The 20,392-nt window shown below is 49.0% G+C and overlaps 1 protein-coding gene across 6 annotated transcripts in view; it reads right to left on the bottom strand.

Annotated features, from left to right (window-relative positions):
• Window positions 1–6,891: 6,891 nt before the first annotated feature.
• LOC115457792 (cornifelin homolog) overlaps window positions 6,892–20,392 on the bottom strand; it is a 48,282-nt gene continuing 34,781 nt past the window's right edge. For 5 of the 6 annotated variants that reach the window (XM_030187396.1, XM_030187393.1, XM_030187394.1 and 2 more), the window contains exons 2-4: window positions 15,744–15,861; window positions 11,777–11,943; window positions 6,892–8,549 (exon numbers count right to left, since the gene is read on the bottom strand). In XM_030187396.1, coding sequence (XP_030043256.1) covers window positions 8,400–8,549; window positions 11,777–11,943; window positions 15,744–15,855 — 429 coding nt within the window. In that variant the 5' untranslated portion in view covers window positions 15,856–15,861 and the 3' untranslated portion in view covers window positions 6,892–8,399. Of the gene's footprint in view, window positions 8,550–11,776; window positions 11,944–15,743; window positions 15,862–15,969; window positions 16,033–20,392 lie in introns of those variants that run through there. The other variant, XM_030187392.1, reaches the window with a different exon arrangement.

The raw sequence follows: 20,392 nt of genomic DNA, 5'->3' as shown, positions 1-20,392 counted from the left end.
TGGGAATGGTAAACCCAGTCTTGCTATTCTCCTCCCTCTTCATCCAGTTTAACCTGGGGCGGGCGGGGGGTCTGAATGCCCCAGGATGGGTACACAGTGTTGTCCAGTGGTGGGAGGGATTCTGGGGGCCTTGGTTGGGGGGAGGTAGGGTGGGACGGTTGCGGAAAGGGTTCCCGGAGGGGGTAGGCTACTATAAATCTTTGGTAAAGCTGGTTCGGCTGTGGGACATTACATGGGAGGAAGTTAGGGCAGGGCAGAGGGAGATCTGGGTGGAGCGGGTTCGCTCCCAACGCTTCTCCTCTCCCCTGGCTCTTAGGGATGCTCCAGAGCCCGTGCTGAGGCAGGGCCTGCGTTTTATTTCATCCAAACGCATCCCACACAAGTACAGGGACATTGCTTGGCTGTCCCTACATGGCAGGTTGTATGTTAGGGCAAACCTTCGGTGTAGGAACCAGCAGGACCGAGACTGCCCGAGGGGGGAGTGTGCTGGCCGGCTGGAGACCATGGACCACTTCCTGAAGGAGTGTCCATTCTCCGTAGCGGTTTGCCGGAGAGTGGCTGCCTTGCTGGCCATCCCCAGCTTCACGTCCTACACCTATGCGGACTGGGTGTATGGGAGGCAGGGGGAGACGGGGCGGCTAGAGCCAGGTACCGCCTTTCTAATCTCAGTTATCATCAGATACTGCCTATGGATGGCTCGCTGCGGGGTGTCCCTGGGCCAGGAGTGCAGGTCTGCTGAGCAGGTCTCCTGGGACGTTGTCCGAGCTGTCCAGGAAGTGGCCCGATGGGAACGGGTGGAGGTGGGGGTAAAGACCTTTGGGGTTTGGTGGAAGCATGTACGCTTGAAGTTGAGTTGAATGTTTGGGGGGGGTTGGGGGGGGACGGTTTTTTGTGTAAAATTTGCATTTTTGTATAAAAGTATAGAGGGGCTGGCTTTATAACTGCACAGTGTAATGTATTGAAATTTGATTTTCCGCTTTCATTTAATAAAGGAATTCTCCAGTCTGCCCAACAAGATAAAGTCATATGTGCTACTTTTTGTGTATACCTGACCTTGATTTGCTTCTGCCATTTTCAGGGCACAGACCGTAGAAGTCTGCCCAGCACTAGCCCCGCCTCCCAACCACAGCCCCACCTCCCACCACCAGCTCAGCCACCCAATCTCGGCTAAGCTTCTGGGGATCCATTCCTTCTAAACAGGTTCCTTTATGTTTATCCCACGCATTTTTGAATTCCGTTACCGTTTTCATCTCCACCACCTCCCGCAGGAGAGCATTCCAAGTATCCACCACTCTCTCCGTAAAAAAATATTTCCTGACATTTTTCTTGAGTCTTCCCCCCTTCAATCTCATTTCATGTCCTCTAGTTCTACCGCCTTCCCATCTATGGAAAAGGTTCGTTTGCGGATTAATACCTTTCAAATATTTGAACGGCTGTATCATGTCACCCCTGTTTCTCCTTTCCTCCAGGGTATACATGATAAACCACATAGGTATTTAAATCAGTGGCTTCCGGTGGCCTACAGGATAAAATTCTAGCTGTGATATTTAAGACTGTAAGGAGTGGACAGCCTGTCACGCCAATAGCGTATCAAGCGCATGGTGGTGGGAGCAGTCCGGCCTGGGTACAGGCAGCAAAGGAGTGCACGGAACAGTCGCACAGCTGTGGGCTCTGCCGGTCCCTTGCCCCCTCTGATGTTACTTCCTGTTCCGGGGCAGGGGACCGGCAGAGCCGACAGATGCACAACTGCTCCATGCACCCCTTTGCTAGGATGAAGGAGGGTGGGGGTGAAATGCTTTTTTTGGGGGGGGGGCAGCGGCAACCCGTCCCGAGTAGCGATATGCCACTGTATTATGTACATAAGAATTGCCATAGTGGGACAGACCAAAGGTCCATCGAGCCCAGCATCCTGTTTCCAACAGTGGCCAATCTAGGTCACAACTACCTGGCAAGATCCCAAAAATGTTCAATACATGTTATGCTCCTTATCCCAGAAATAAGCAGTGGATTTTCCCCAAGTCATTTTAATAATGGTCTATGGACTTTTCCTTTAGGAAGCTGGCCAAACCTTTTTTAAACCCTGCTAAGCTGACCACCTTTACTCTGTTAAACATGCTGCTTAACGTATTCATACCTCATGGACCTTTCAGGTCGCTATGCTGTCAAAATAATAATCTCTTCTATATCCCTCCCCCTTTGTCAGCTCGTCTTAAGGGCACTGAGAACTCTGTTTTTCTATCTTGGCTCCTTTGTTTTTGAATTCAGCCTTAGCCACCTCTGAACTGAACCAGTAGGGCCTATTATTATGCGCAAGCTTTCAGTGACCAATCCCACACCATCGGCCCTGAAACCCCTGGTTTGACCTTTAGACTACAGGTGCATTTCTTTTCGAATTTCGTTTTGACTTTTATCTTTATTGCTTGTTAAAAACCATCCTGATGTTTCTTGGAGGGGTGGCACATTGAGAATTGTAATAAACATATACATATACTCCTGGGGGAATTCTGCGCATAATTTTTGAAAATATTGCTAAATTCGGCTAAATACTGTTAAATATGATACAGACGTTCAAATACTTGACAGGTATTAATCCGCAAACAAAACTTTTCCAGAAAGAGGAAGGCGGTAGAACTAGAGGACGTGAATTGAGGTTGACGGAGGAAGACTCAGGCATAATGTCAGGAAGTATTTTTTCACCGAGAGGGTGGTGAATACTTGGAATGCTCTACCGCGGCAGGTAGCGGAGATGAAAACCGTAACAGAATTCAGAAGCGAGTGGGATAAACACGTAGGAATCCTGTTTAGAAGGAAACGATCTAGCAGAGACTAGGTGGCAACACTGGTGATTGGGAAGCAAAGCCAGTACGGGGCAGACTTCTACGGTCTGTGGCTGGATAGATCTGGATAGGCTGGAATGGAGCTTATCAAGGGCTTCGATAACAACTTCAAAAGTTTTCGAGCAAGGACGGTGCCAGGCAGATTTCTACGGTCTTTGCCCTGAAAATAGCATGGACAAATCAAGTTCAAGTATACATATGTTGTATCACCTCATACCTTATGTAATGAGTTTCTCTCTTCCAGCAGACTGGATGGACCGTACAGGTCTTTATCTGCCATCATCTACTATGCTCTGTGCAGTTTATTTGTAACATTTTTGCACAGAATTTTCCCATGATATGGCCCAAAATTTCCTCCTATTTCCCTCTTCAAGCTCCAGCCTCCCCCACCCTTCCCAATGGCACACTCACCTTTTGTCTGCTCCCCTCCCCCCACGGTTCGTCCCCAACTGCACATTCACATCCCCCTCCTCTGAAGAGATTGTGCGAGGAAGTGAATCGCTGCACATCAGGTCACTTCCTCCTCCTCTGCCGGCTTAGACGCGACTGTTTATGTGAACTGTGGGACCCCCGCAGTTTACACGGACAGTTTACGTGGAAATTCATTTGTCTGTTATGAAACTGTTAACTTTTAAGCCTGCCATTAAGGGGCCCTTATTAGTCTGTGCGGACTGAGGGGTAGATGCACTAAAACCATCACTAAAGCCCTTCCCTTACCAATTCCTTAGCAAATCGGTAAGCAACGGGATTGCATCAAGGATATCGCATGCAAATGAGCTGGTCGCTGCTAGCTCATTTGCATGGGATTTCCTTCCAAGCCAGTCGGCCAGCTGAGCTTGCGCAGAGCAGCCAAGCGTTATACTGGCTGCTCTGCGCATCGCTGAAAGAAAAAAAAAAGTCGTCCCCATAATCAGGAGGGAGATGAAAGGACTACGAGGAGGCTCCCCTTGCTGCTGGCAGCTATCGGCGGCTTCTGCTCCGGCCGCCTTGCTCCTTTCTGTCTGCCCCGGGGTGTTAGCAGCACGTCCGATGCCCCTCCTCCAGGTCTCTCTCAGCCAATCACAGCGCATTTGGCTTAAGACTAGTGATTGGACTAAATTACAAAATACTCCCCTTGGGAAATAATTTATGTTGGATCGGTAGGGTACGCCTTTTTAAAAAAAGTTCGTTTTTAGTGTTTTCCGGAAGTTTAGGTGGTTCTTCGTAGTTTTCAAGGCTTTTGGTAATGCGTTCCACAGTTGTGTGCTTGTGTAGGAAAAACTGGACGCATAAGTTGATTTGTATTTGAGTCCTTTGCAGCTTGGGTAGTGCAGATTTAGGTACGTTCGTGTTGATTCGGATATGATCTGCATATCCCTTTGTGCACAGCCTCTGGGGTATTCTTCAGCCTCACAAATGGGCAGGGTTGCCAGGTGGAAATTTTTTTTCCAGCCCAATCCAGCCCAAAAAACAGCCCAAAACCCGCCCAAACACAAACCCCGCCCCTGACACCCCCACCCCCGCGTCATCACCCCCGCCCCCGCCGTCATCACCCCGCCCCCGCCGTCACCGGCCCCGCCTCCCACGTCATCGGCCCCGCCTCCCACGTCATCGGCCCCGCCTCCTACGTCACTAACCCCGCCCAAAAATGTCACTAACCCCGCCCCCCGCGGCCGAAAAAGCCGCACAAAAAACCGCCCGGAAGCCCAAAAAACAGCCCAAAAAACCGCAACCCGCCGCGGGCAAAAATTTCCCGCGGCGGGTCGCGGAAAACCGCCCAATTGGGCGGTAAAACCGCCCACCTGGCAACACTGCAAATGGGAGAGCTCCGCTACATCAGTTTCCTGTTTTGTTTTTTTTTTAACCAGTTATCAGCCCACAGCGTCTCCTATACCATAGGAGGGGACCATAAAGGTTTCAGCCAATAGAAGGCAGTCTGAAAAGGATGACAGACAGCACAAGGTCCAATTAAAAATCAAGAGGGGGGAAATGCGAGTTCAGGCTACAATCAATTTCTTTATTAACTTAATTTTCATATACATGCTGGCTGCAGCTCTTTGGTTACAGATAATAGATTTCTGATTTCATTTATTTATTAACTTTACTTGTTCACGGGTTATCGTTTGAGTTCTTTGGGAGTAATATTCAACCGGTGATGCTCCGTTTTTGATAAACACTGAATGCTGCTGGCTGAATTGTGCCAGATACACAGGGTTGGGTCCTACCTGGGACCGGCGCTGAATAATGCAGGCATGACCCAGGTATCACCAATATTCAGCAGCCGATACTTACCCTGTTAACTTAGGACAACCTTTTTCTTCTGCTAAGTTAACTGGATAGTTATTTGGGCACTGCCGCGGTACTCCTGGACCAACCCCCGCTTGCGTCCGGCCGTCTGCCTGGTTCTTCAGTGGCCCTGTGGGTGTGACCGGGTCAGGGAGGTGCCTTTCCACCTGATTAAGTAGCATTGACTATCAAACCCTTTATTTTTAAGGAGTATCACCTGCTAGGTCCATGTTACCTGGAATGGAACAATCCAGGCCTGCTTTTGTCCATCACCCCTCTCCAAAGCATGCTGGGATATGTAGTTCTGATTTTCCATTAAAAAAAAAAAAAGGAACCGAAATCTCCAGTCTGCAATGAAGAGAGAGTTTAAACCCAGGCCTGGCTCAGCCAGGCTTGGAAGTAGATGAGACGTGTTAGGAGTGGCAGGTTGTCTGCCCCCCACATCCTGACTACCTACCCCTTCAAAAGACAATGATGGGGAACAGGGGCGTAGCTACGTGGGGCCACGGGGGCTCTGGCCCCCCCCAACAACCCCTTCGACCCCCCCCTCCCCCCCCACCGCCAACCCTACCCCGCTGCCGTCGGGTACGTTTGCTGGTGGGGGCCCCCAACCCCCACCAGCCGAAGTCATCTTCGGCGCGGCCGCGTTGCTGATCTGCAAGGGCAGGCTTCTGTTTCTGTGAGTCTCGGACGTCAAACTCACAGAAACAGAAGCCTGCCCTTGCAGATCAGCAATGTGGCCGTGCCAGAGAAGAGGACTTCGGCCGGCAGGGATTGGGGGCTGGCAGGGGTTGGGGACCCCCGCCAGCAAAGTGACCCGGCGACGGGGGAGGGTTGGCGGGAAGAGGGGGGTCAAAGGTGGTGGTGATGGCTGCGGGGAGGTAAAAAATGGCAGGGGGGGGGCGTTGGTGGTACCGGGGGGGGGGGGGGCTAAAATGTGCCCTCTTACCTCGGGCTCTGGACCCCCCTCCCGCCGAAGTCTGGCTACGCCCCTGATGGGGAAATGATCCTCTAAGATTTATAAAGTGCTGGTGGGGTTACAGAAACTGCTGTCTCTACAGTCTGAAAACATCAGCCGCAGGCATGCAGCCACCCCTGGTGTGGAAACTGTAGTGACAGGCCCTACGGCCTTTTAGTGACATACTTTATAGAAAGAAAACAAAAGATCAGGGTCTTAATCTCTTCCAGGGCACAGGGGGAGGGGGAAAAGCACACACAGAATCAGGAACAGAGCCAGGGCCCTCGAAAATCAAGAGGTAAATTCAAGAAAGGTCGTCTAAAGTTAGATGCCAAACATTTGCCCCTCAATATTCAAAACTATTTAACTGGCCTCGAACGCCTAACCATGGATATTCTGCGTCTAACTGGCTACGTTGAGCGGTCAAAATAACCGCTTAAATACCAGGCCTATCTTTAACTGCTCAAAAAATGTTAACTGGTTACCCCCTCCCCCGGATTCTATATAGCATGCGTAGAGATCTGCGCCAAAATCGGCACGGATTCTATAACAATGCGCACAACTCAATTGGCTTAATTAGCTAATGACAGCACTTAACAGGCAATAATGAGCACTAATTGGCAATGATTAGAATTTAGGCGCACAAGTCGCTAAGCGTATTCTGTACCAACTTCTAACGTGTGCAGGCAAATGGTTATGGGCGGGGTTATGGGCGTTCTCGTGGGTGTTCCAAAATTTGCGCACCTACTTATAGAATATGGCCCAGTGCGGCTAAATCTGCGAGATGGGATTTACGCCAAGTTTTCATTGGTGTAAATGGATGCGCACAGATTTCAGCGCTCGAATATCAACTAAGCGTATTCTATAATCTAGGCACCAATTATAGAATACGCTTAGTTGGCACTTTTTAGGGGCCATGTATAGAAGGCAGCGCTTAATGTGGGCTTCCTCCCGCTGGCTGAATATCGAGCCCTTGGGCGCTAAGGGGCCAATATTCAGACAGTGGGAGCTACCCTGGCTAACTTTTGCGGTCAGCGGGTGATGCCAGATATTCAAGGCCGGGCCATTTCTGGTGACCAGCATTGAATGTTTGGCCACTAAGAAAATAGCCAGCCAAGTCGATATTCAGCACTGGCTGGCTAAGTTCATAGCTGCCAAAGATAGGCCTGCTAATAACGAGGCCAGATTTGGCCGCCATACTTAGCTGGCGATGCACTGAAAATTGGCGGATAGCCGGTTACATCGCGCGATATAACTGACTATCTACTAAGCAGTCACCAGGCGTAGTCAGCGGGAGACAGCCGACTGTCTCCCGCTGAATATTGGCAGATAGCTGGTTAAGGACCATTTAACTGACTAGGTACCATTCCTGGCCAGTTAAATGGTTTTGAATATCAGGGAACAAAAAAGGAGGGAAAAAAATCCTCACGAAAGAAAAGAGTGAGGCGGATCCAAAGAGGATAACAAAACATAAAAGTCTTTATTGTAAAAGTCATAGAAACGACCCGACACGGCCGTGTTTCGGCACAAACAAATCAGTCGGGTTCTAGTAAAAAAACTTAAAGAAGATGTTAAGATCCCGGTTGTATAAAACGTCGTGTCTTTCCAAAGGAGAAACAGCGCGGCGATACAGCAACGTTTTGCCGGAAAAAACGGATTTGCATTTATCACGTCACCATGTCGGGTCGTTTCTATAACTTTTACAATAAAGACTTTTATATTTTATTATCCTCTTTGGATCCTCCTCACTCTTTTCTTTTGGTTGGATATCAGGGGACACGTGTCAACTCTATTACAGCAGTTCAGCGCAGAACTGTGGTTAACTTTAGGTGCGACACTTATGTAAGAGTTCCCGTATAACTGCATGTATCCTACAACTTGTGTACACAAGTCCTGGACACGCCTCTGGCCCGCCCATTCCCCTCCCCAGGCCACACCTCCTTGTTGTTACACGCTATGGATTTTGCGTGTACATCTTACAGAATACCGACTACGGTCAGTTGACTGTGTAAGTGCTAACTAGCGCCAACTATTTAGCGCTATTTAGTGACTTATTCTGTCGTTTCTGTGCGCAACTTTGCACACTATGCGTAAGGTCGGGCATGCAAATTTATAGAAATTTGAGGGCTCATGACTAAAGGCAGGGCTACAAATCCCAAAATTCATTCTGAGCAGAAAAGGATCTCCTTCCCTCTCTGACCCTTGGGGACAATTGGATGGCTCTGTACGGCCAGAGGTCATTAGAAGGTCAACCCTAGAAGCAAGGCATCCAATCTTCCCCTGCCAGGAGCAGCTGCAGGTTGTTGTGACCGCAGCTCGGCTATGGCGTTGAGTTAAGGCTAAGTGTGCAGCTGGGCATGAGGGATAGTAATGGCCTGAGCGTTGACGATGGTAATGGGCTGTTTCCTCTTCTTAATCTCACGACTCATCTGGCACCAGGCGCAATTGTAACACCAGCAAAGGATGCAGCAGTCATTACAGATAGAGCCCTACAGAGGACGAGAACAGAAAGGGCGTCAAGGTTATGTTCCCACATCTGGCTGGGCTGCTGCAAAAGTATTAGGCATTCCAGGTGAATCTTCCCAGCTTCCTCCATTTAACAGTCAAGCTGCTAAAGCCCTCACCACCACCACATCCTTCCCAGAAGAACCTGCAAAACTACATAACTGGACATCATACTCATATAAATAGATGAGAGGCCTCTGAGGTTCTGCTCTAGGTGGATAGCAGAGACCCCTAGTGCCTCTACTGAAGTATTGCACTGTGACCTATTCGTACCCATGCAGTCTCTAGAACAAGGGAGGGCTTTTCTGACCAGTGGGGTAATGGTAGGAGGCGACCCACTTTTGGAGGGAAATTGGGACTGGTATGAAACCCAAGTCCTAAGGGTGTTGCCTGCCTTTGGTACCCCTGCCATTGTATCAGAAGAAGCAGAGAAGTATCGGTGGGTCCTTTGGCCTGTAGATATTCCTAAACGTGTGCATTAAGCATCTCTGGAGCACGAGAGAGCAGCAGGGGAACCACTGGTCCTGGAAATAAAAGAGAGAATACAGCAGGCATCCCCTAGATCTCAGCAAAGAGGGCCAGGCAGCCAGGGGGAAGCATAGCCACCGAGGGGAGGCAAAATTCCCTGAGCCCAGGCCTCCAGGGTGGGTCCGCCGCAGGTCTCTCTCCTGCTTCTGATGGGACCAGGGAGATCGCGTCCCAAAAGGAGCAGGAGAGAGAAAATTCCAGCACCGGGCCCCCACTGCATTGCCTGCCTAGCAGCTGCTGGGCCCTCAGGCCGTGCATGCTCAGTTTTGAGACTGAGCACGTGCGAGCTGAGGAAAGCAGCCGCAGGGGGCAGGCAATGCTGGGCAGAGGAAGGAGCCGCGCTGCCTGCAGCTGGCGGGGCCAGCCAAGGTACTTCGGGAGGGAGGGAGGGGGCGGCGATGACAATTCTGCCCCAGGCCCGGCTCAGTCTCTTGGCGGCCCTGGGGGGGAACCACATCTGAGGTCAATCTAGCTCTTCCAGAAGAGTCCCCTGAGACAATGATGTTACTTTTTACTTCTCTGCCTTTACTACTTGTTATTGCTGTGGAATCGACTCTTTGGCTTGAAGACTCTTTGTCGGTAAACATTTTGGTTCAGATCCCCAATTCTGGCCTGGACTGAGTTACCGAGTTCAGGTAATGAATGGAAAGTGTGGAGCCCCCCCCACTCCCCCTCCCAGTTATACTGGTTCCCACCTGGACCTCAAAACTGTATCTTGTGAGAATAACCCTGCAACATCAGAGGTACCTCCCTGACAATGTTCCCTCCCACCCCCCCCCCCCCCACTCCCCCCCACCTGCCAAGCAGCATATTAGAGCTCTGTGAAGACCACTCCAGAATGGCAAGGATTATACAGATAGAGATACAATGCGAACAATTTCCCAAAGTCATTTAAACCGATAAATGTCCCATTTGAAATTCACCCACCCTTCTCGCAGGTAAACGTACACCCTGATGATTCTTTGAACATGTGTGGCTATCAGGACCCATCATTTTGCGTTGCCTGCAGCTTCTCCTTTTTAACCCCTTCCCCCCCACCAGAAGTTGCTACCCTAGGCGACGGCCTAGTTTGTGCAGTAGGCCAGCCCTGATATCCTGCCAGTAACACCTGTTGTGAAGAAAGTCATAGCTTGGTTTTGGAAAGAGATAAGAGTGACAGGTAAGAGACGGGGTGAGACAGAGATTCTCCGTTTCAGTGTGGGACAAAGCAGCAGCGTAGCCAGACCTGCCATTTTGGGCGGGCCCCACATTAACCTGGGTGGGCTGTTCCCAACCCCACCCCTACACAGTAATTTTAAAATATTCCCTCCCCCCCCCCCCGGCATTTTCTTCTGTCTCCCTCGGCCTACCTTGGCAGCGCTTTCTCCCTTCGCCATCCCCTCCCTCTCTTCTGACGGCTCTCCCTGTCCGCGTGGTCTGTTTATTTTTAGTCCTTGAAGCGCCGTTCTCCCTCCGGCACCGCACCGGCGATTCCGATAGCCTTTTGCCAGCGTGCGTCGTCGGAGACGGGGCCTCTCAGGCGCGTCCTGAGGTGGGATGCGCCTAAGGAGAAGCCCCGCCCCCGACGATGCACGCTGGCAGAAGGCTATCGGAATCGCCGGTGCGGTCCTGGAGGGAGAACGGCGCTTCAAGGACTAAAATTAAACAGACCATGCGGATGGGGAGAGCCAGCAGAAGAGGCAGGAAAAGATGGCTTGGGTTGGGGCTTGTTAGGGTGGGCGCTGGGCGGGCCTGAAGGAAAAGTGGCTGGGCCTGGGCCCGTCCAGGCCCACCCATGGCTACGCCCCTGGGACAAAGGAGGGAGTCTGGGGATGAAAAGGAGGGATAAAGCCCTCTCTCAGCATATGAACTTAAGCTATACTGGGACAGACCCAAGGTCCATCGAGCCCAGCATCCTGTTTCCAACATTGACCAATCCAGATCACAAGTACCTGGCAAGATCCCAAAACAGTAAAATACATTTTATGATGCTTATCCTAGAAATAAGCAGTGGATTTCCCCCAAGTCCATCTTAATAGTGACTTATGGACTTTTTCTTTTAGGAAGTCATCCAAACCTTTTTTTAAACCCCACTAAGCTAACTGCTTTTACCACACTCTCTGACAACGAATTCCAGAGTTTAATTACACCTTGAGTGAAAAAATATTTTCTCAGATTTGTTTTAAAGTTACTACTTTGCAACTTCATTGTGTGGCCCCTAAGTCCTGGAACCAAGGGGAAGCTCTTCTGGCAGGGGGAAATGAGGCAGAACTATTCCCAGTGTGGGATGAATGAGGAGAAAGAGACAAACCCTCTCCCGGTGTGGGACTGCAGGAAGCGGGAGCTACAGGACGGAGACAGCCTCCTCCCAAGTGCAGGTAAAGGTGTGTGTGATGGAGAGGGACGTCATGGGCCACAGCATTAAAATTTCACCCTTACCTGTATTAAACCACAATAATGCCTAGATAGGGACCACTGGTGAAATATTCTAATTCTAATGTTGTATTACCACGTGGTATTCAAAATATTCTGCTTCCAACAACTGCTGCTGTAAATCACACTTGTTTATTCTTACTTTTATTAAGAGGACCTCAGATCTTCCCGGCTTGGCTGTTCTATATAGAACTCTTTTGCATGATATTTTCTTACATGCGCTCAAGCTGTTTTCTGGAAGTATTTATTATCACCGGTCCTATACCCTTACCTGTATGCCATATCGCTCCCGTACACCTGAGCGCATGGCCATGGAGATGGGGGGACAGGGAACACCATACCCTGCGAGTATTTCTAGGAGGGGGAGGCACAGGCACTCTCCAAAGTCATCCGCTGTCTTACACATGAAGCAGGGGAGGCACCAAAACCCAAAACAACCTGTAAAGGGGAAAGGAAAAAGTAAGTGGATCACCTTCAGTGCTTCTAGGAGAGAGAGACCCAGAGCTGCCAGGTTACACGGGAGACATTTTGGTCAGTCCTGGTTTAGATTCTACGCTACCCATTGAAATCAGTTCTTCAGGTCCCATAGAGGGGCATAATCGAACGCGAACGCCCATGTCCATGGGCGTCTATGTCCGAGAACGGGTGCGTGAAGGGGCGGGACAGACCGTATTTTTGAAAAAAAATGGCCCGCCCAATCTTTTTTTTCGATAATACGGTTTGTGCCCGGCAAATGCATCGGAGCTGTGCGGATTTGAGCTGGGCGGTTTCGTTTTTCAGCGATAATGGAAACCGAAGGCGCCCAGCTCCAAAACGAACAAATCCAAGGCACTGGGTCGTGCGAGGGGCCTGGATTCGTAGTGCACTGGTCCCCCTCACATGCCAGGACACCAACCGGGCACCCTAGGGGGCACTTGTAACAATTAAAAAAAAAAAAGTTAAATATCTCCCAAGTCCATAGCTCCCTTCCCTTGGGTGCTGAGCCCCCCAAATCCCCCCCAAAACCCACTGCACACAACTCTACACAATTACCATAGCCCTAAGGGATGAAGGGGGGCACCTAGATGTGGGTACAGTGGGTTTTGGGGGCGGTTTGGAGGGCTCCCATTTAGCAGCACAAGTGTAACAGGTAGGGGGGGATGGGCCTGGGTCCACCTGCCTGAAGTCCACTGCACCCACTAACAACTGCTCCAGGGACCTGCATACTGCTGTGATGGAGCTGGGTATGGCATTTGAGGCTGGCATAGAGGGTGGAAAAAAGTTATTAAAGTTGTTTTTTTTTTGGTGGGAGGGGGTTAGTGACCACTGGGGGAGTCAGGGGTGGTGATCCCTGATTCCCTCCGGTGGTCATCTGGTCATTTAGGGCACTTTTTTGGGACTTGTTCGTGAAAAAAAAGGGTCCAAAAAAAGTGACCTAAAATCGCACTAAAAATGGCCATTTTTTTATTATCGGCCGAAGGCGCCCATCTCTGCTCGGCTAATAAAAACGCCCCAGTCCCGCCTTCACCACGCCTCCGACACACCCCCGTCAACTTTGTTCGTTCCCGCGACGGAGTGCAGTTGCAGGCGCCTAAAATCGGCTTTCAATTATACCGATGTGGGCGCCTTTTCAAGATGGGCGCCCTTCTCCCGATTTGGGTCGAAATCTGGGCGCCCATCACTTTCGAAAATAAGGCTGATAATGCATCAGGATGAGGTTGTCAGAAATCCAGGACTGGCCTAACATCTTCCTCCTAGAACTGGATAACTTAAGAGTTTCGGAACACCCCTGGGTTCATACACCCCTGCTCATGACCCATGGTGGCATCTGTTTTCCAGCTGTTCAGCGGGAGATGATCAGGCACGAAAGGCTCCTAACCAGCTGTTTCCTGCTGACCGGAGGCTCCTCGCATTTTCAGAATATTGGCAGTGCCTCCTAGTGGCCACCATGTGACTGGATCAGGGCCGGCTTAACCTATGGACCAGATGAGGCTCTGGCCCAGGGTGCCAAACGCCTAAGCCTATGATGTCACTGGCCCTATAGGTTAAGCTGGCCCAGAGCTTAACCTAACGGTGTTATGTGTGCAGGGAAAAAAGAAAGCTGGCAACCCCTTCCTCTTTCTGTCTCAGGCCACCTTCGCTCATCTACCTTAAAAGGCAGTTTTCCCCTCCCAAACACAGCCAGCATTTCACCTAATGCTACCGTCATCAGCCCCAGCACCTTCCTTCTGCTGCGTCATTGGGAGGCATGTTGCCATCACGCATAATCTGGACCCACGGAATAACCGTGCACGTACAAATGGTGGGAAGGAGCCTGAATATTAGATTAAAATGGGTCTTGTAACTACCAGAAAGGAAAGCTAGGAATGACCACTTATCCAGCTGAAGCTCATATGCAATTTAAAAATGTGTACGTTATGATTTTTTTAACTCTTCTTTACTTCGCTGAGTGGATTAGTATTAGTACAAAAGAAAGACGTTTTCGAGATTGCATACGGCTTCATTTTCCAAACCCTAGTAAGCTGAAAATTAAAAGCACCTTCTCTGCAAGTTTTGCATACCGGGTTTTGACAATTTGGAATTCGCTTCCCATTTTTATTAGAGATACAAGGGACTAATTGAGCTTTAGGAAGTTATTAAAATGTTTCGTTTTAGGAAATTTCTGCGTGCTTGAATAGATGCGGATGTTGTGTCGGGTAACTTTTTGTCAGCTCCCAGGGTCTGCCAGACTATTTTTGATACTGTGATCCGCATCGAACTCTGATGGGCATTTGCGGAATATAAGAATTTCCTCGAGGGCAGGACTGCAGAATGACTCACGAAGGGAGGGAAGGCTAGAGACGGGGGCAGGGCTTTCAAATGATTCGGCTGCTGGAACGGAGGTAAATTAAAGATTTAAAGCGCCAAGGGTGGCGGGGGATGGGGGCGAAGGAGAATCGCTGGGCAGGGTGGGAGAAGAGAGAAAGGAGATGCTGGGGGGGGGGGGCGGGGCGCGCGGGCGCCAACTCATAGTCTGCAGGGGGGTGCCAGAGACCCTAGGACTGGCCCTGATTGGAGTAAACCCAGGGCTGGATCAACCCTGTGGAGCAAATCTGGATCCAGTTGGCAACCTGACTCCCAATCATTGAGGGGAAACAAGTTGAGCAAGGCTTTCTTTTAACTTCAGTGCATCTCAGGCGTTGCATTTCCATGCAATGGCGTAAAACGAGGGAACATAGTAACACAGTAAATGACGGCAGATAAAGACCTGTACGGTCCATCCAGTCTGCCCAACAAGATAAACTCATTTTGCATGGTATGCGATACTTTATACCAGAGTTTCATTTGTCGTTGCCATTCTCAGGGCACAGACCGTAGAAGTCTCCTCAGCACTGTTCTTGTACTAAGTTCTGAAGCTAACATCGAAGTCCCTTAAACTTTACACTCCAGCCCCTCCATATCTATTCAGTCACGATCAGGGCACAGACTGTAGAAGTCCACCCAGCACCGGTTTTGTTTCCCAATTACCGGCGTCGCCACCCAATCTCCGCTAAGATTGCGTGGATCTATTCCTTCTAAACAGGATTCCTTTGTGTTTATCCCACGCATGTTTGAATTCCATCACCGTTTTCATCTCCACCACCTCCCGCGGGAGGGCATTCCACATATTCACCACCCTCTCCGTGAAAAAATACTTCCTGACATTACTCCTGAGTCTGCTCCACTTCAACTTCAATTCATGTCCTCTAATACTACCATCTTCCCATCTCCAGAAAAGGTTCATTTGCAGATTAATACCTTCCAAAAATTTGAATGTCTGCATCATGTCACCCCTGTTTCTCCTTTCCTCCTAGGTATACATATTCAGGTTCGCAAGTCTCTCCTCGTACGGTTTGCAACTCAAAATCCCATACCATTTTTGTAGCTTTTCTTTGCACCGCTTCCAGTCTTTTCACGTCTTTAGCCAGATACGGCCTCCAAAACTGAACACGATGCTCCAAGTGGGGCCTCACCAACGACTTGTAGAGGGACATCAACACCTCCTTTCTTCTGCTGGTTATGCCCCTCTCTATGCAGCCTAGCATCCTTCTGGCCATGGCCGTTGCCTTGTCACATTGTTTCTTCACCTTTAGATCCTCGGACACCAACACCCCAAGGTCTCGCTCCTGAGTCAAGCTTATTAATCTCTCCCCTCCTTAGTCTTGTTGGGCTGCCCCGGGGTATAGTCCCCTACCTGGTGAAAATGTGAGGCGAAGAGGAGCGATGGATGAGGTACTTACAGATTCCAAGGTCATCACAGCAGTCACACACGCCTGTGCTCCAATCAGTCTTTTGAAGGACAGTGACAGCCTGGGTGGTTACTGGCATCGGCTGGACGTTGATAGCAGTCATGGCAGCCTACGTGGGGGAGAAGAGAAAAATCAGTGGTTGCCATCACCAGCTATTTTACCTTCTAGCCAGATGTGTTCTTTCCACCCCCAGAGGTGTCATGCTCCAGGTACGCACAAACTAGGTCAGCATTGGCCATTCCTGGTTTCACTCCCTCTCCGCTTGTATCCTGGGAGTTGTAACTGCTGGTGTTGCTAGACATACAGTGGAACAACTCCACAGATGCAACTGGAGTAAAGCCAAGCCCAACTCAGCCCATCTAACAAAGCTTGGGAATGACTTAGCAGATCTCCTTCCTTGCTTTACACCTCCACAATAACTCCACCTTCCCCTCCTTGTTATTTACATAGCAACATAGTAGATGACGGCAGATAAAGACTTGTACGGTCCATCCAGTCTGCCCAACAAGATAAACTCATATGTGCTACTTTATATGTATACCTGACCTTGATTTATCCTTGCCATTTTCGGGGCATAGACCGTAGAAGTCTGCCCAGTACTTGCCCCTTCTCTCTCATTCATCACCCATTCCTCCATCTTCTCCCCCCCCCCTTCCTATCACCTCACTACACATGCACTGTGACACATTTTGGATGGCTATATAAATGATATCATCCATGCCTGTACGCTAAAGTTCAAAGGACCCCACCCCCCCCCCACACACAAACAAAATATTACACCGTAACATGGTATGATAAGGGCCATCCACACTGCTCACTGCCTCACACTCTGGTTTTCTATTACTGTAGGTAGATAAGCATGTGAATTACCATTCCAAAACCTGCCCAGTGTAAAAGATAGCAGGGATGGGACGACTTCCCTATGAAGAAAGATTAAGGAGGCTAGGGCTATTCAGCTTGGAGAAGAGACGGCTGAGGGGAGACATGATAGAGGTATATAAAATAATGAGTGGAGTGGAACAGGTGGATGTGAAGCGTCTGTTCATGCTTTCCAAAAATACTAGGACTAGGGGGCATGCGATGATACTACAGTGTAGTAAATTTAATACAAATTGGAGAAAATGTTTCTTCACCCAACGCATAATTAAACTCTGGAATTTGTTGCCGGAGAAAGTGGTGAAGGCAGTTATCTTAGCAGAGTTTAAAAAGGGGTTGGACGGTTTCCTAAAGGACAAGTCAATAAACCGCTACTAAATGGACTTGGGAAAAATCCACAATTCCAGGAATAACATGTATAGAATGTTTGTATGTTTGGGAAGCTTGCCAGGTGCCCTTGGCCTGGATTGGCCGCTGTCGAGGACAGGATGCTGGGCTCGATGGACCCTTGGTCTTTTCCCAGTATGGCATTACTTATGTACTTATAGAAGAACCAGGTTCCCCTGACTATCGGGTAGGAGAAAAGCAGAGGGACGACCAAGAAGAAGGTACTGAGGAGACCTGGATCCCAATGAGAATCCTTTATTATATATCCAACAGAACAGTTCTAAGCACTCGACAAGGGCTATTTTTTGGCAATAGTGCCTTCATCAGTTCTGTTAGGATACATCGACCAACAGAACAATTGAAAGGCAACACGAATCTAATTAGAAACACTTGTGCTGACTCTTACCACGCTAGATACCCTTCATGCTACCCTTTAATTGTTGTGTTGTTTGATGTATCCTACCAGAACTTTGGACTCCTGATGCAAGTACGGTTGACGAAACATGGTTCTTGTTGATTCCTTGGAATTGATCTGTATATAATAAAGGATTCTCATTGGGATCCAGGTCTCCTCAGTACCTTCTTCTTGGTTGTCCCCTCTCATTTCTCATAGCAGCACCAGATCCCCCCCCCCCCCCCCCCCACACACACACACTCTATCTTTTATCCAGTTTTACAGCTCTGTTCCCACCACTGCCCTCAACGGTCCCAAGAAAACTTTGTAAAAGGAATGGGAGCAGGGTGTGGAGAAGAAGGGTTGGATTGGAAAGCTGGGGATAGACATATCATTTTCAAAGCACTTAGACGTACAAAGTTCCATAGGTTACCAAGTAGTACTATGAACTATGTAGCAGTGCTTTGAAAATACACCGCTATATACACAAAAATTCAAAATTCATACAAAACGGTTTTTTTAGTTGTTTATAATCAAGCTAGAACATTTCTGTTGAAGTGAAAAGACAGAAAATAAGTTTAAAATTTAATTAAACTAAACTGTTACAGTGCAGACCCCCACCACCACTGCTGGTAGGCCATTCCAGGCTTTGCCATCTTCCTTTAGTTACAAGACCCATTTTAATCAGTACCCCTTCCCACAACATAGAGAGTGGAGGAGTGGCCTAGTGGTTAGAGCACTGGTCTTGCAATCCAGAGGTGGCTGGTTCAAATCCTGCTGCTGCTCCTTGTGCTCTTGGGCAAGTCACTTAACCCTCCATTGCAGGTACAAACTTAGATTGTGAGCCCTCCTGGGACAGAGAAATAGCCAGAGTACCTGAATGTAACTCACCTTGAGCTACTACTGAAAAAGGTGTGAGCAAAATCTAAATAAATATTACAGTGAAACACTACTTGTTTATTGTGTGGGTCTGGATTATGTGTGACGGCAACAAAAGAACCCTTAATGACACAAATCACCACCCAACCACACAAGTATTAAAATACACCTCTTACACCACCCTATCTAACACTTCCTTCTCTAATCCCTCATACATCTTCTGCTTACTAACGATTGTATCTAAGATCCTGTCATGACTATGTCATAACAACACTCTGTAAGCCACATTGAGCCTGCAAATAGGTGGGATAATGTGGGGCACAAATGCAATAAATAATAATAACATGCCTCCTGTTGATGCCTGGGAGCTCATCTATACATGGTACGTCGTGGTAGTCCTTGATGCCTAGTGAGTGCTTTTGGTAACTTTTGTAAGAGAACTCCGGAGGCAGTTGGGAAGCAGCCGAAAAGCCTGGTTTTGTGACTGCTTTTTGGCAACTTTTGCAAGAGAACTCTAGAGGCAGGTGGGAGGCAGCCAAAAATCCTGGTTGTGTGAGTTTTTCTTTGGAGACTTTTGTAAGACAACTCCGGAGGCAGATTCGCTTAGAAGCGTACCGATAGCACACGGTTCCAAGGTCTTTGCCTCCCATCTATCGCCTGCTATCGGTGCTCTACTGTACCAAGCTTTGTAAAAATCCAAAGGAGTCACCCAAACTAGTGACGCTCTGCTTGAAATATTTGGCTACGGCTGTTCATTGACGTTAGGCTTCTAACAATGGCTCTTTCATGCTGGCTTCGTGGGACTCCCAGTTCATTCTTTTGTCTGTATGTTTCTGTCTCTGTTTCTAGTCTGTGTTCCCTTATTCTGTATCGTCTGAGAGTCCGGGTTCCGCAAATGTGACTGAGGTGAGGTCTTCTGCCAACATGCAGTTTCAGCGGAGGGATCTTTTAACAGTCCGGCTTCCTCTTTTTCCCAATGGGAGATGTAATGGTGTTTTGGGGCCTAGTCAGGAGCGTAGCCAGGTTTTGACATTAGGGAGAGCAAATCTTTTGTAAAACAGGCGCTGGTGTGAGGATGAAGGGCCAAGCCACATAGATGCCATTTCATTCAAAATCCATTTTAGGGGGAGCAGCCTCCCCCTTGCGCTCCCCCTAGCTACACCTCTGGGCTTAGTGTGCTGTCGTTTCATAGGTAGGTTTGTTGCCGTGTGAAATCTGGCAGTTAGTGCTGTTTTGGTAGGGCAGGTTTTACTACGAATGTGCAGTGTGTGGGTTTTTTTTTTCGCTAGTTACTTCCCCAAGTGCTGGAGGGAGCCCTGTGCTGCTGCTGCACAGATCAAAGCACAATGGGGTCAATATTCAGATGGCTGGGGTCAGTGCGGCTGTATCCCCTGATATTCAATGCCGGGCAATGTCCGGGCACCGGAACTGAATACCTGGTTATACATAGACAGATAACACTTATCGAGTTAAATGCGATATTCAGAACTTAACTGGATATGTTAAAATGGATAAAGATAGAGCTGTATTACGCAATTCTGTTTATCCAATGGATCCTCAGAAGCTTAGCCGAGATTGGGTGGCTGAGCCGGTGGTGGGAGGCGGGGCTGGTGCTGGGCAAGACTTCTACGGTCTGTGCCCTGAAAATGGCAGATACAAATCAAGGTCAGGTATACACAAAAAGTAGCACATATGAGTTTATCTTGTTGGGCAGACTGATGGACCGTGCAGCTCTTTTTCTGCCGTCATCTACTACGTTACTATCCGCCTTATTTTCGAACGTGATGGGCGCCCAAATTTCGACCCAAATCGGGAGATGGGCGCCTTTCTCCCGGGGGCGCCCAAATTGGTATAATCGAAAACTGATTTTGGGCATCTTCAACTGCAATCTGTCGCGGAAATGGGCAAAGTTGATGGGGGCAGGTCGGAGGCGTGGTGAAGGCGGCACTGGGACGTGGTTATCGGCCGAGGAGAGATGGGTGCCCTCAGCCGATAATCGAAAAAAGAAAGGCGTTTTACTGCGAATTTGGGTCATTTTTTTGGAGCCTTTTTTTTCACGAACAAGTACCCTAAATGACCACATGACTACATGACCACCGGAGGA

Source organism: Microcaecilia unicolor, chromosome 14, assembly GCF_901765095.1.
Source record: "Microcaecilia unicolor chromosome 14, aMicUni1.1, whole genome shotgun sequence".
In the NCBI taxonomy this organism is placed as follows: domain Eukaryota; kingdom Metazoa; phylum Chordata; class Amphibia; order Gymnophiona; family Siphonopidae; genus Microcaecilia; species Microcaecilia unicolor.
Note: the sequence above shows the minus strand (reverse complement) of the source record. Positions and strands in the feature narration are given on the sequence as shown.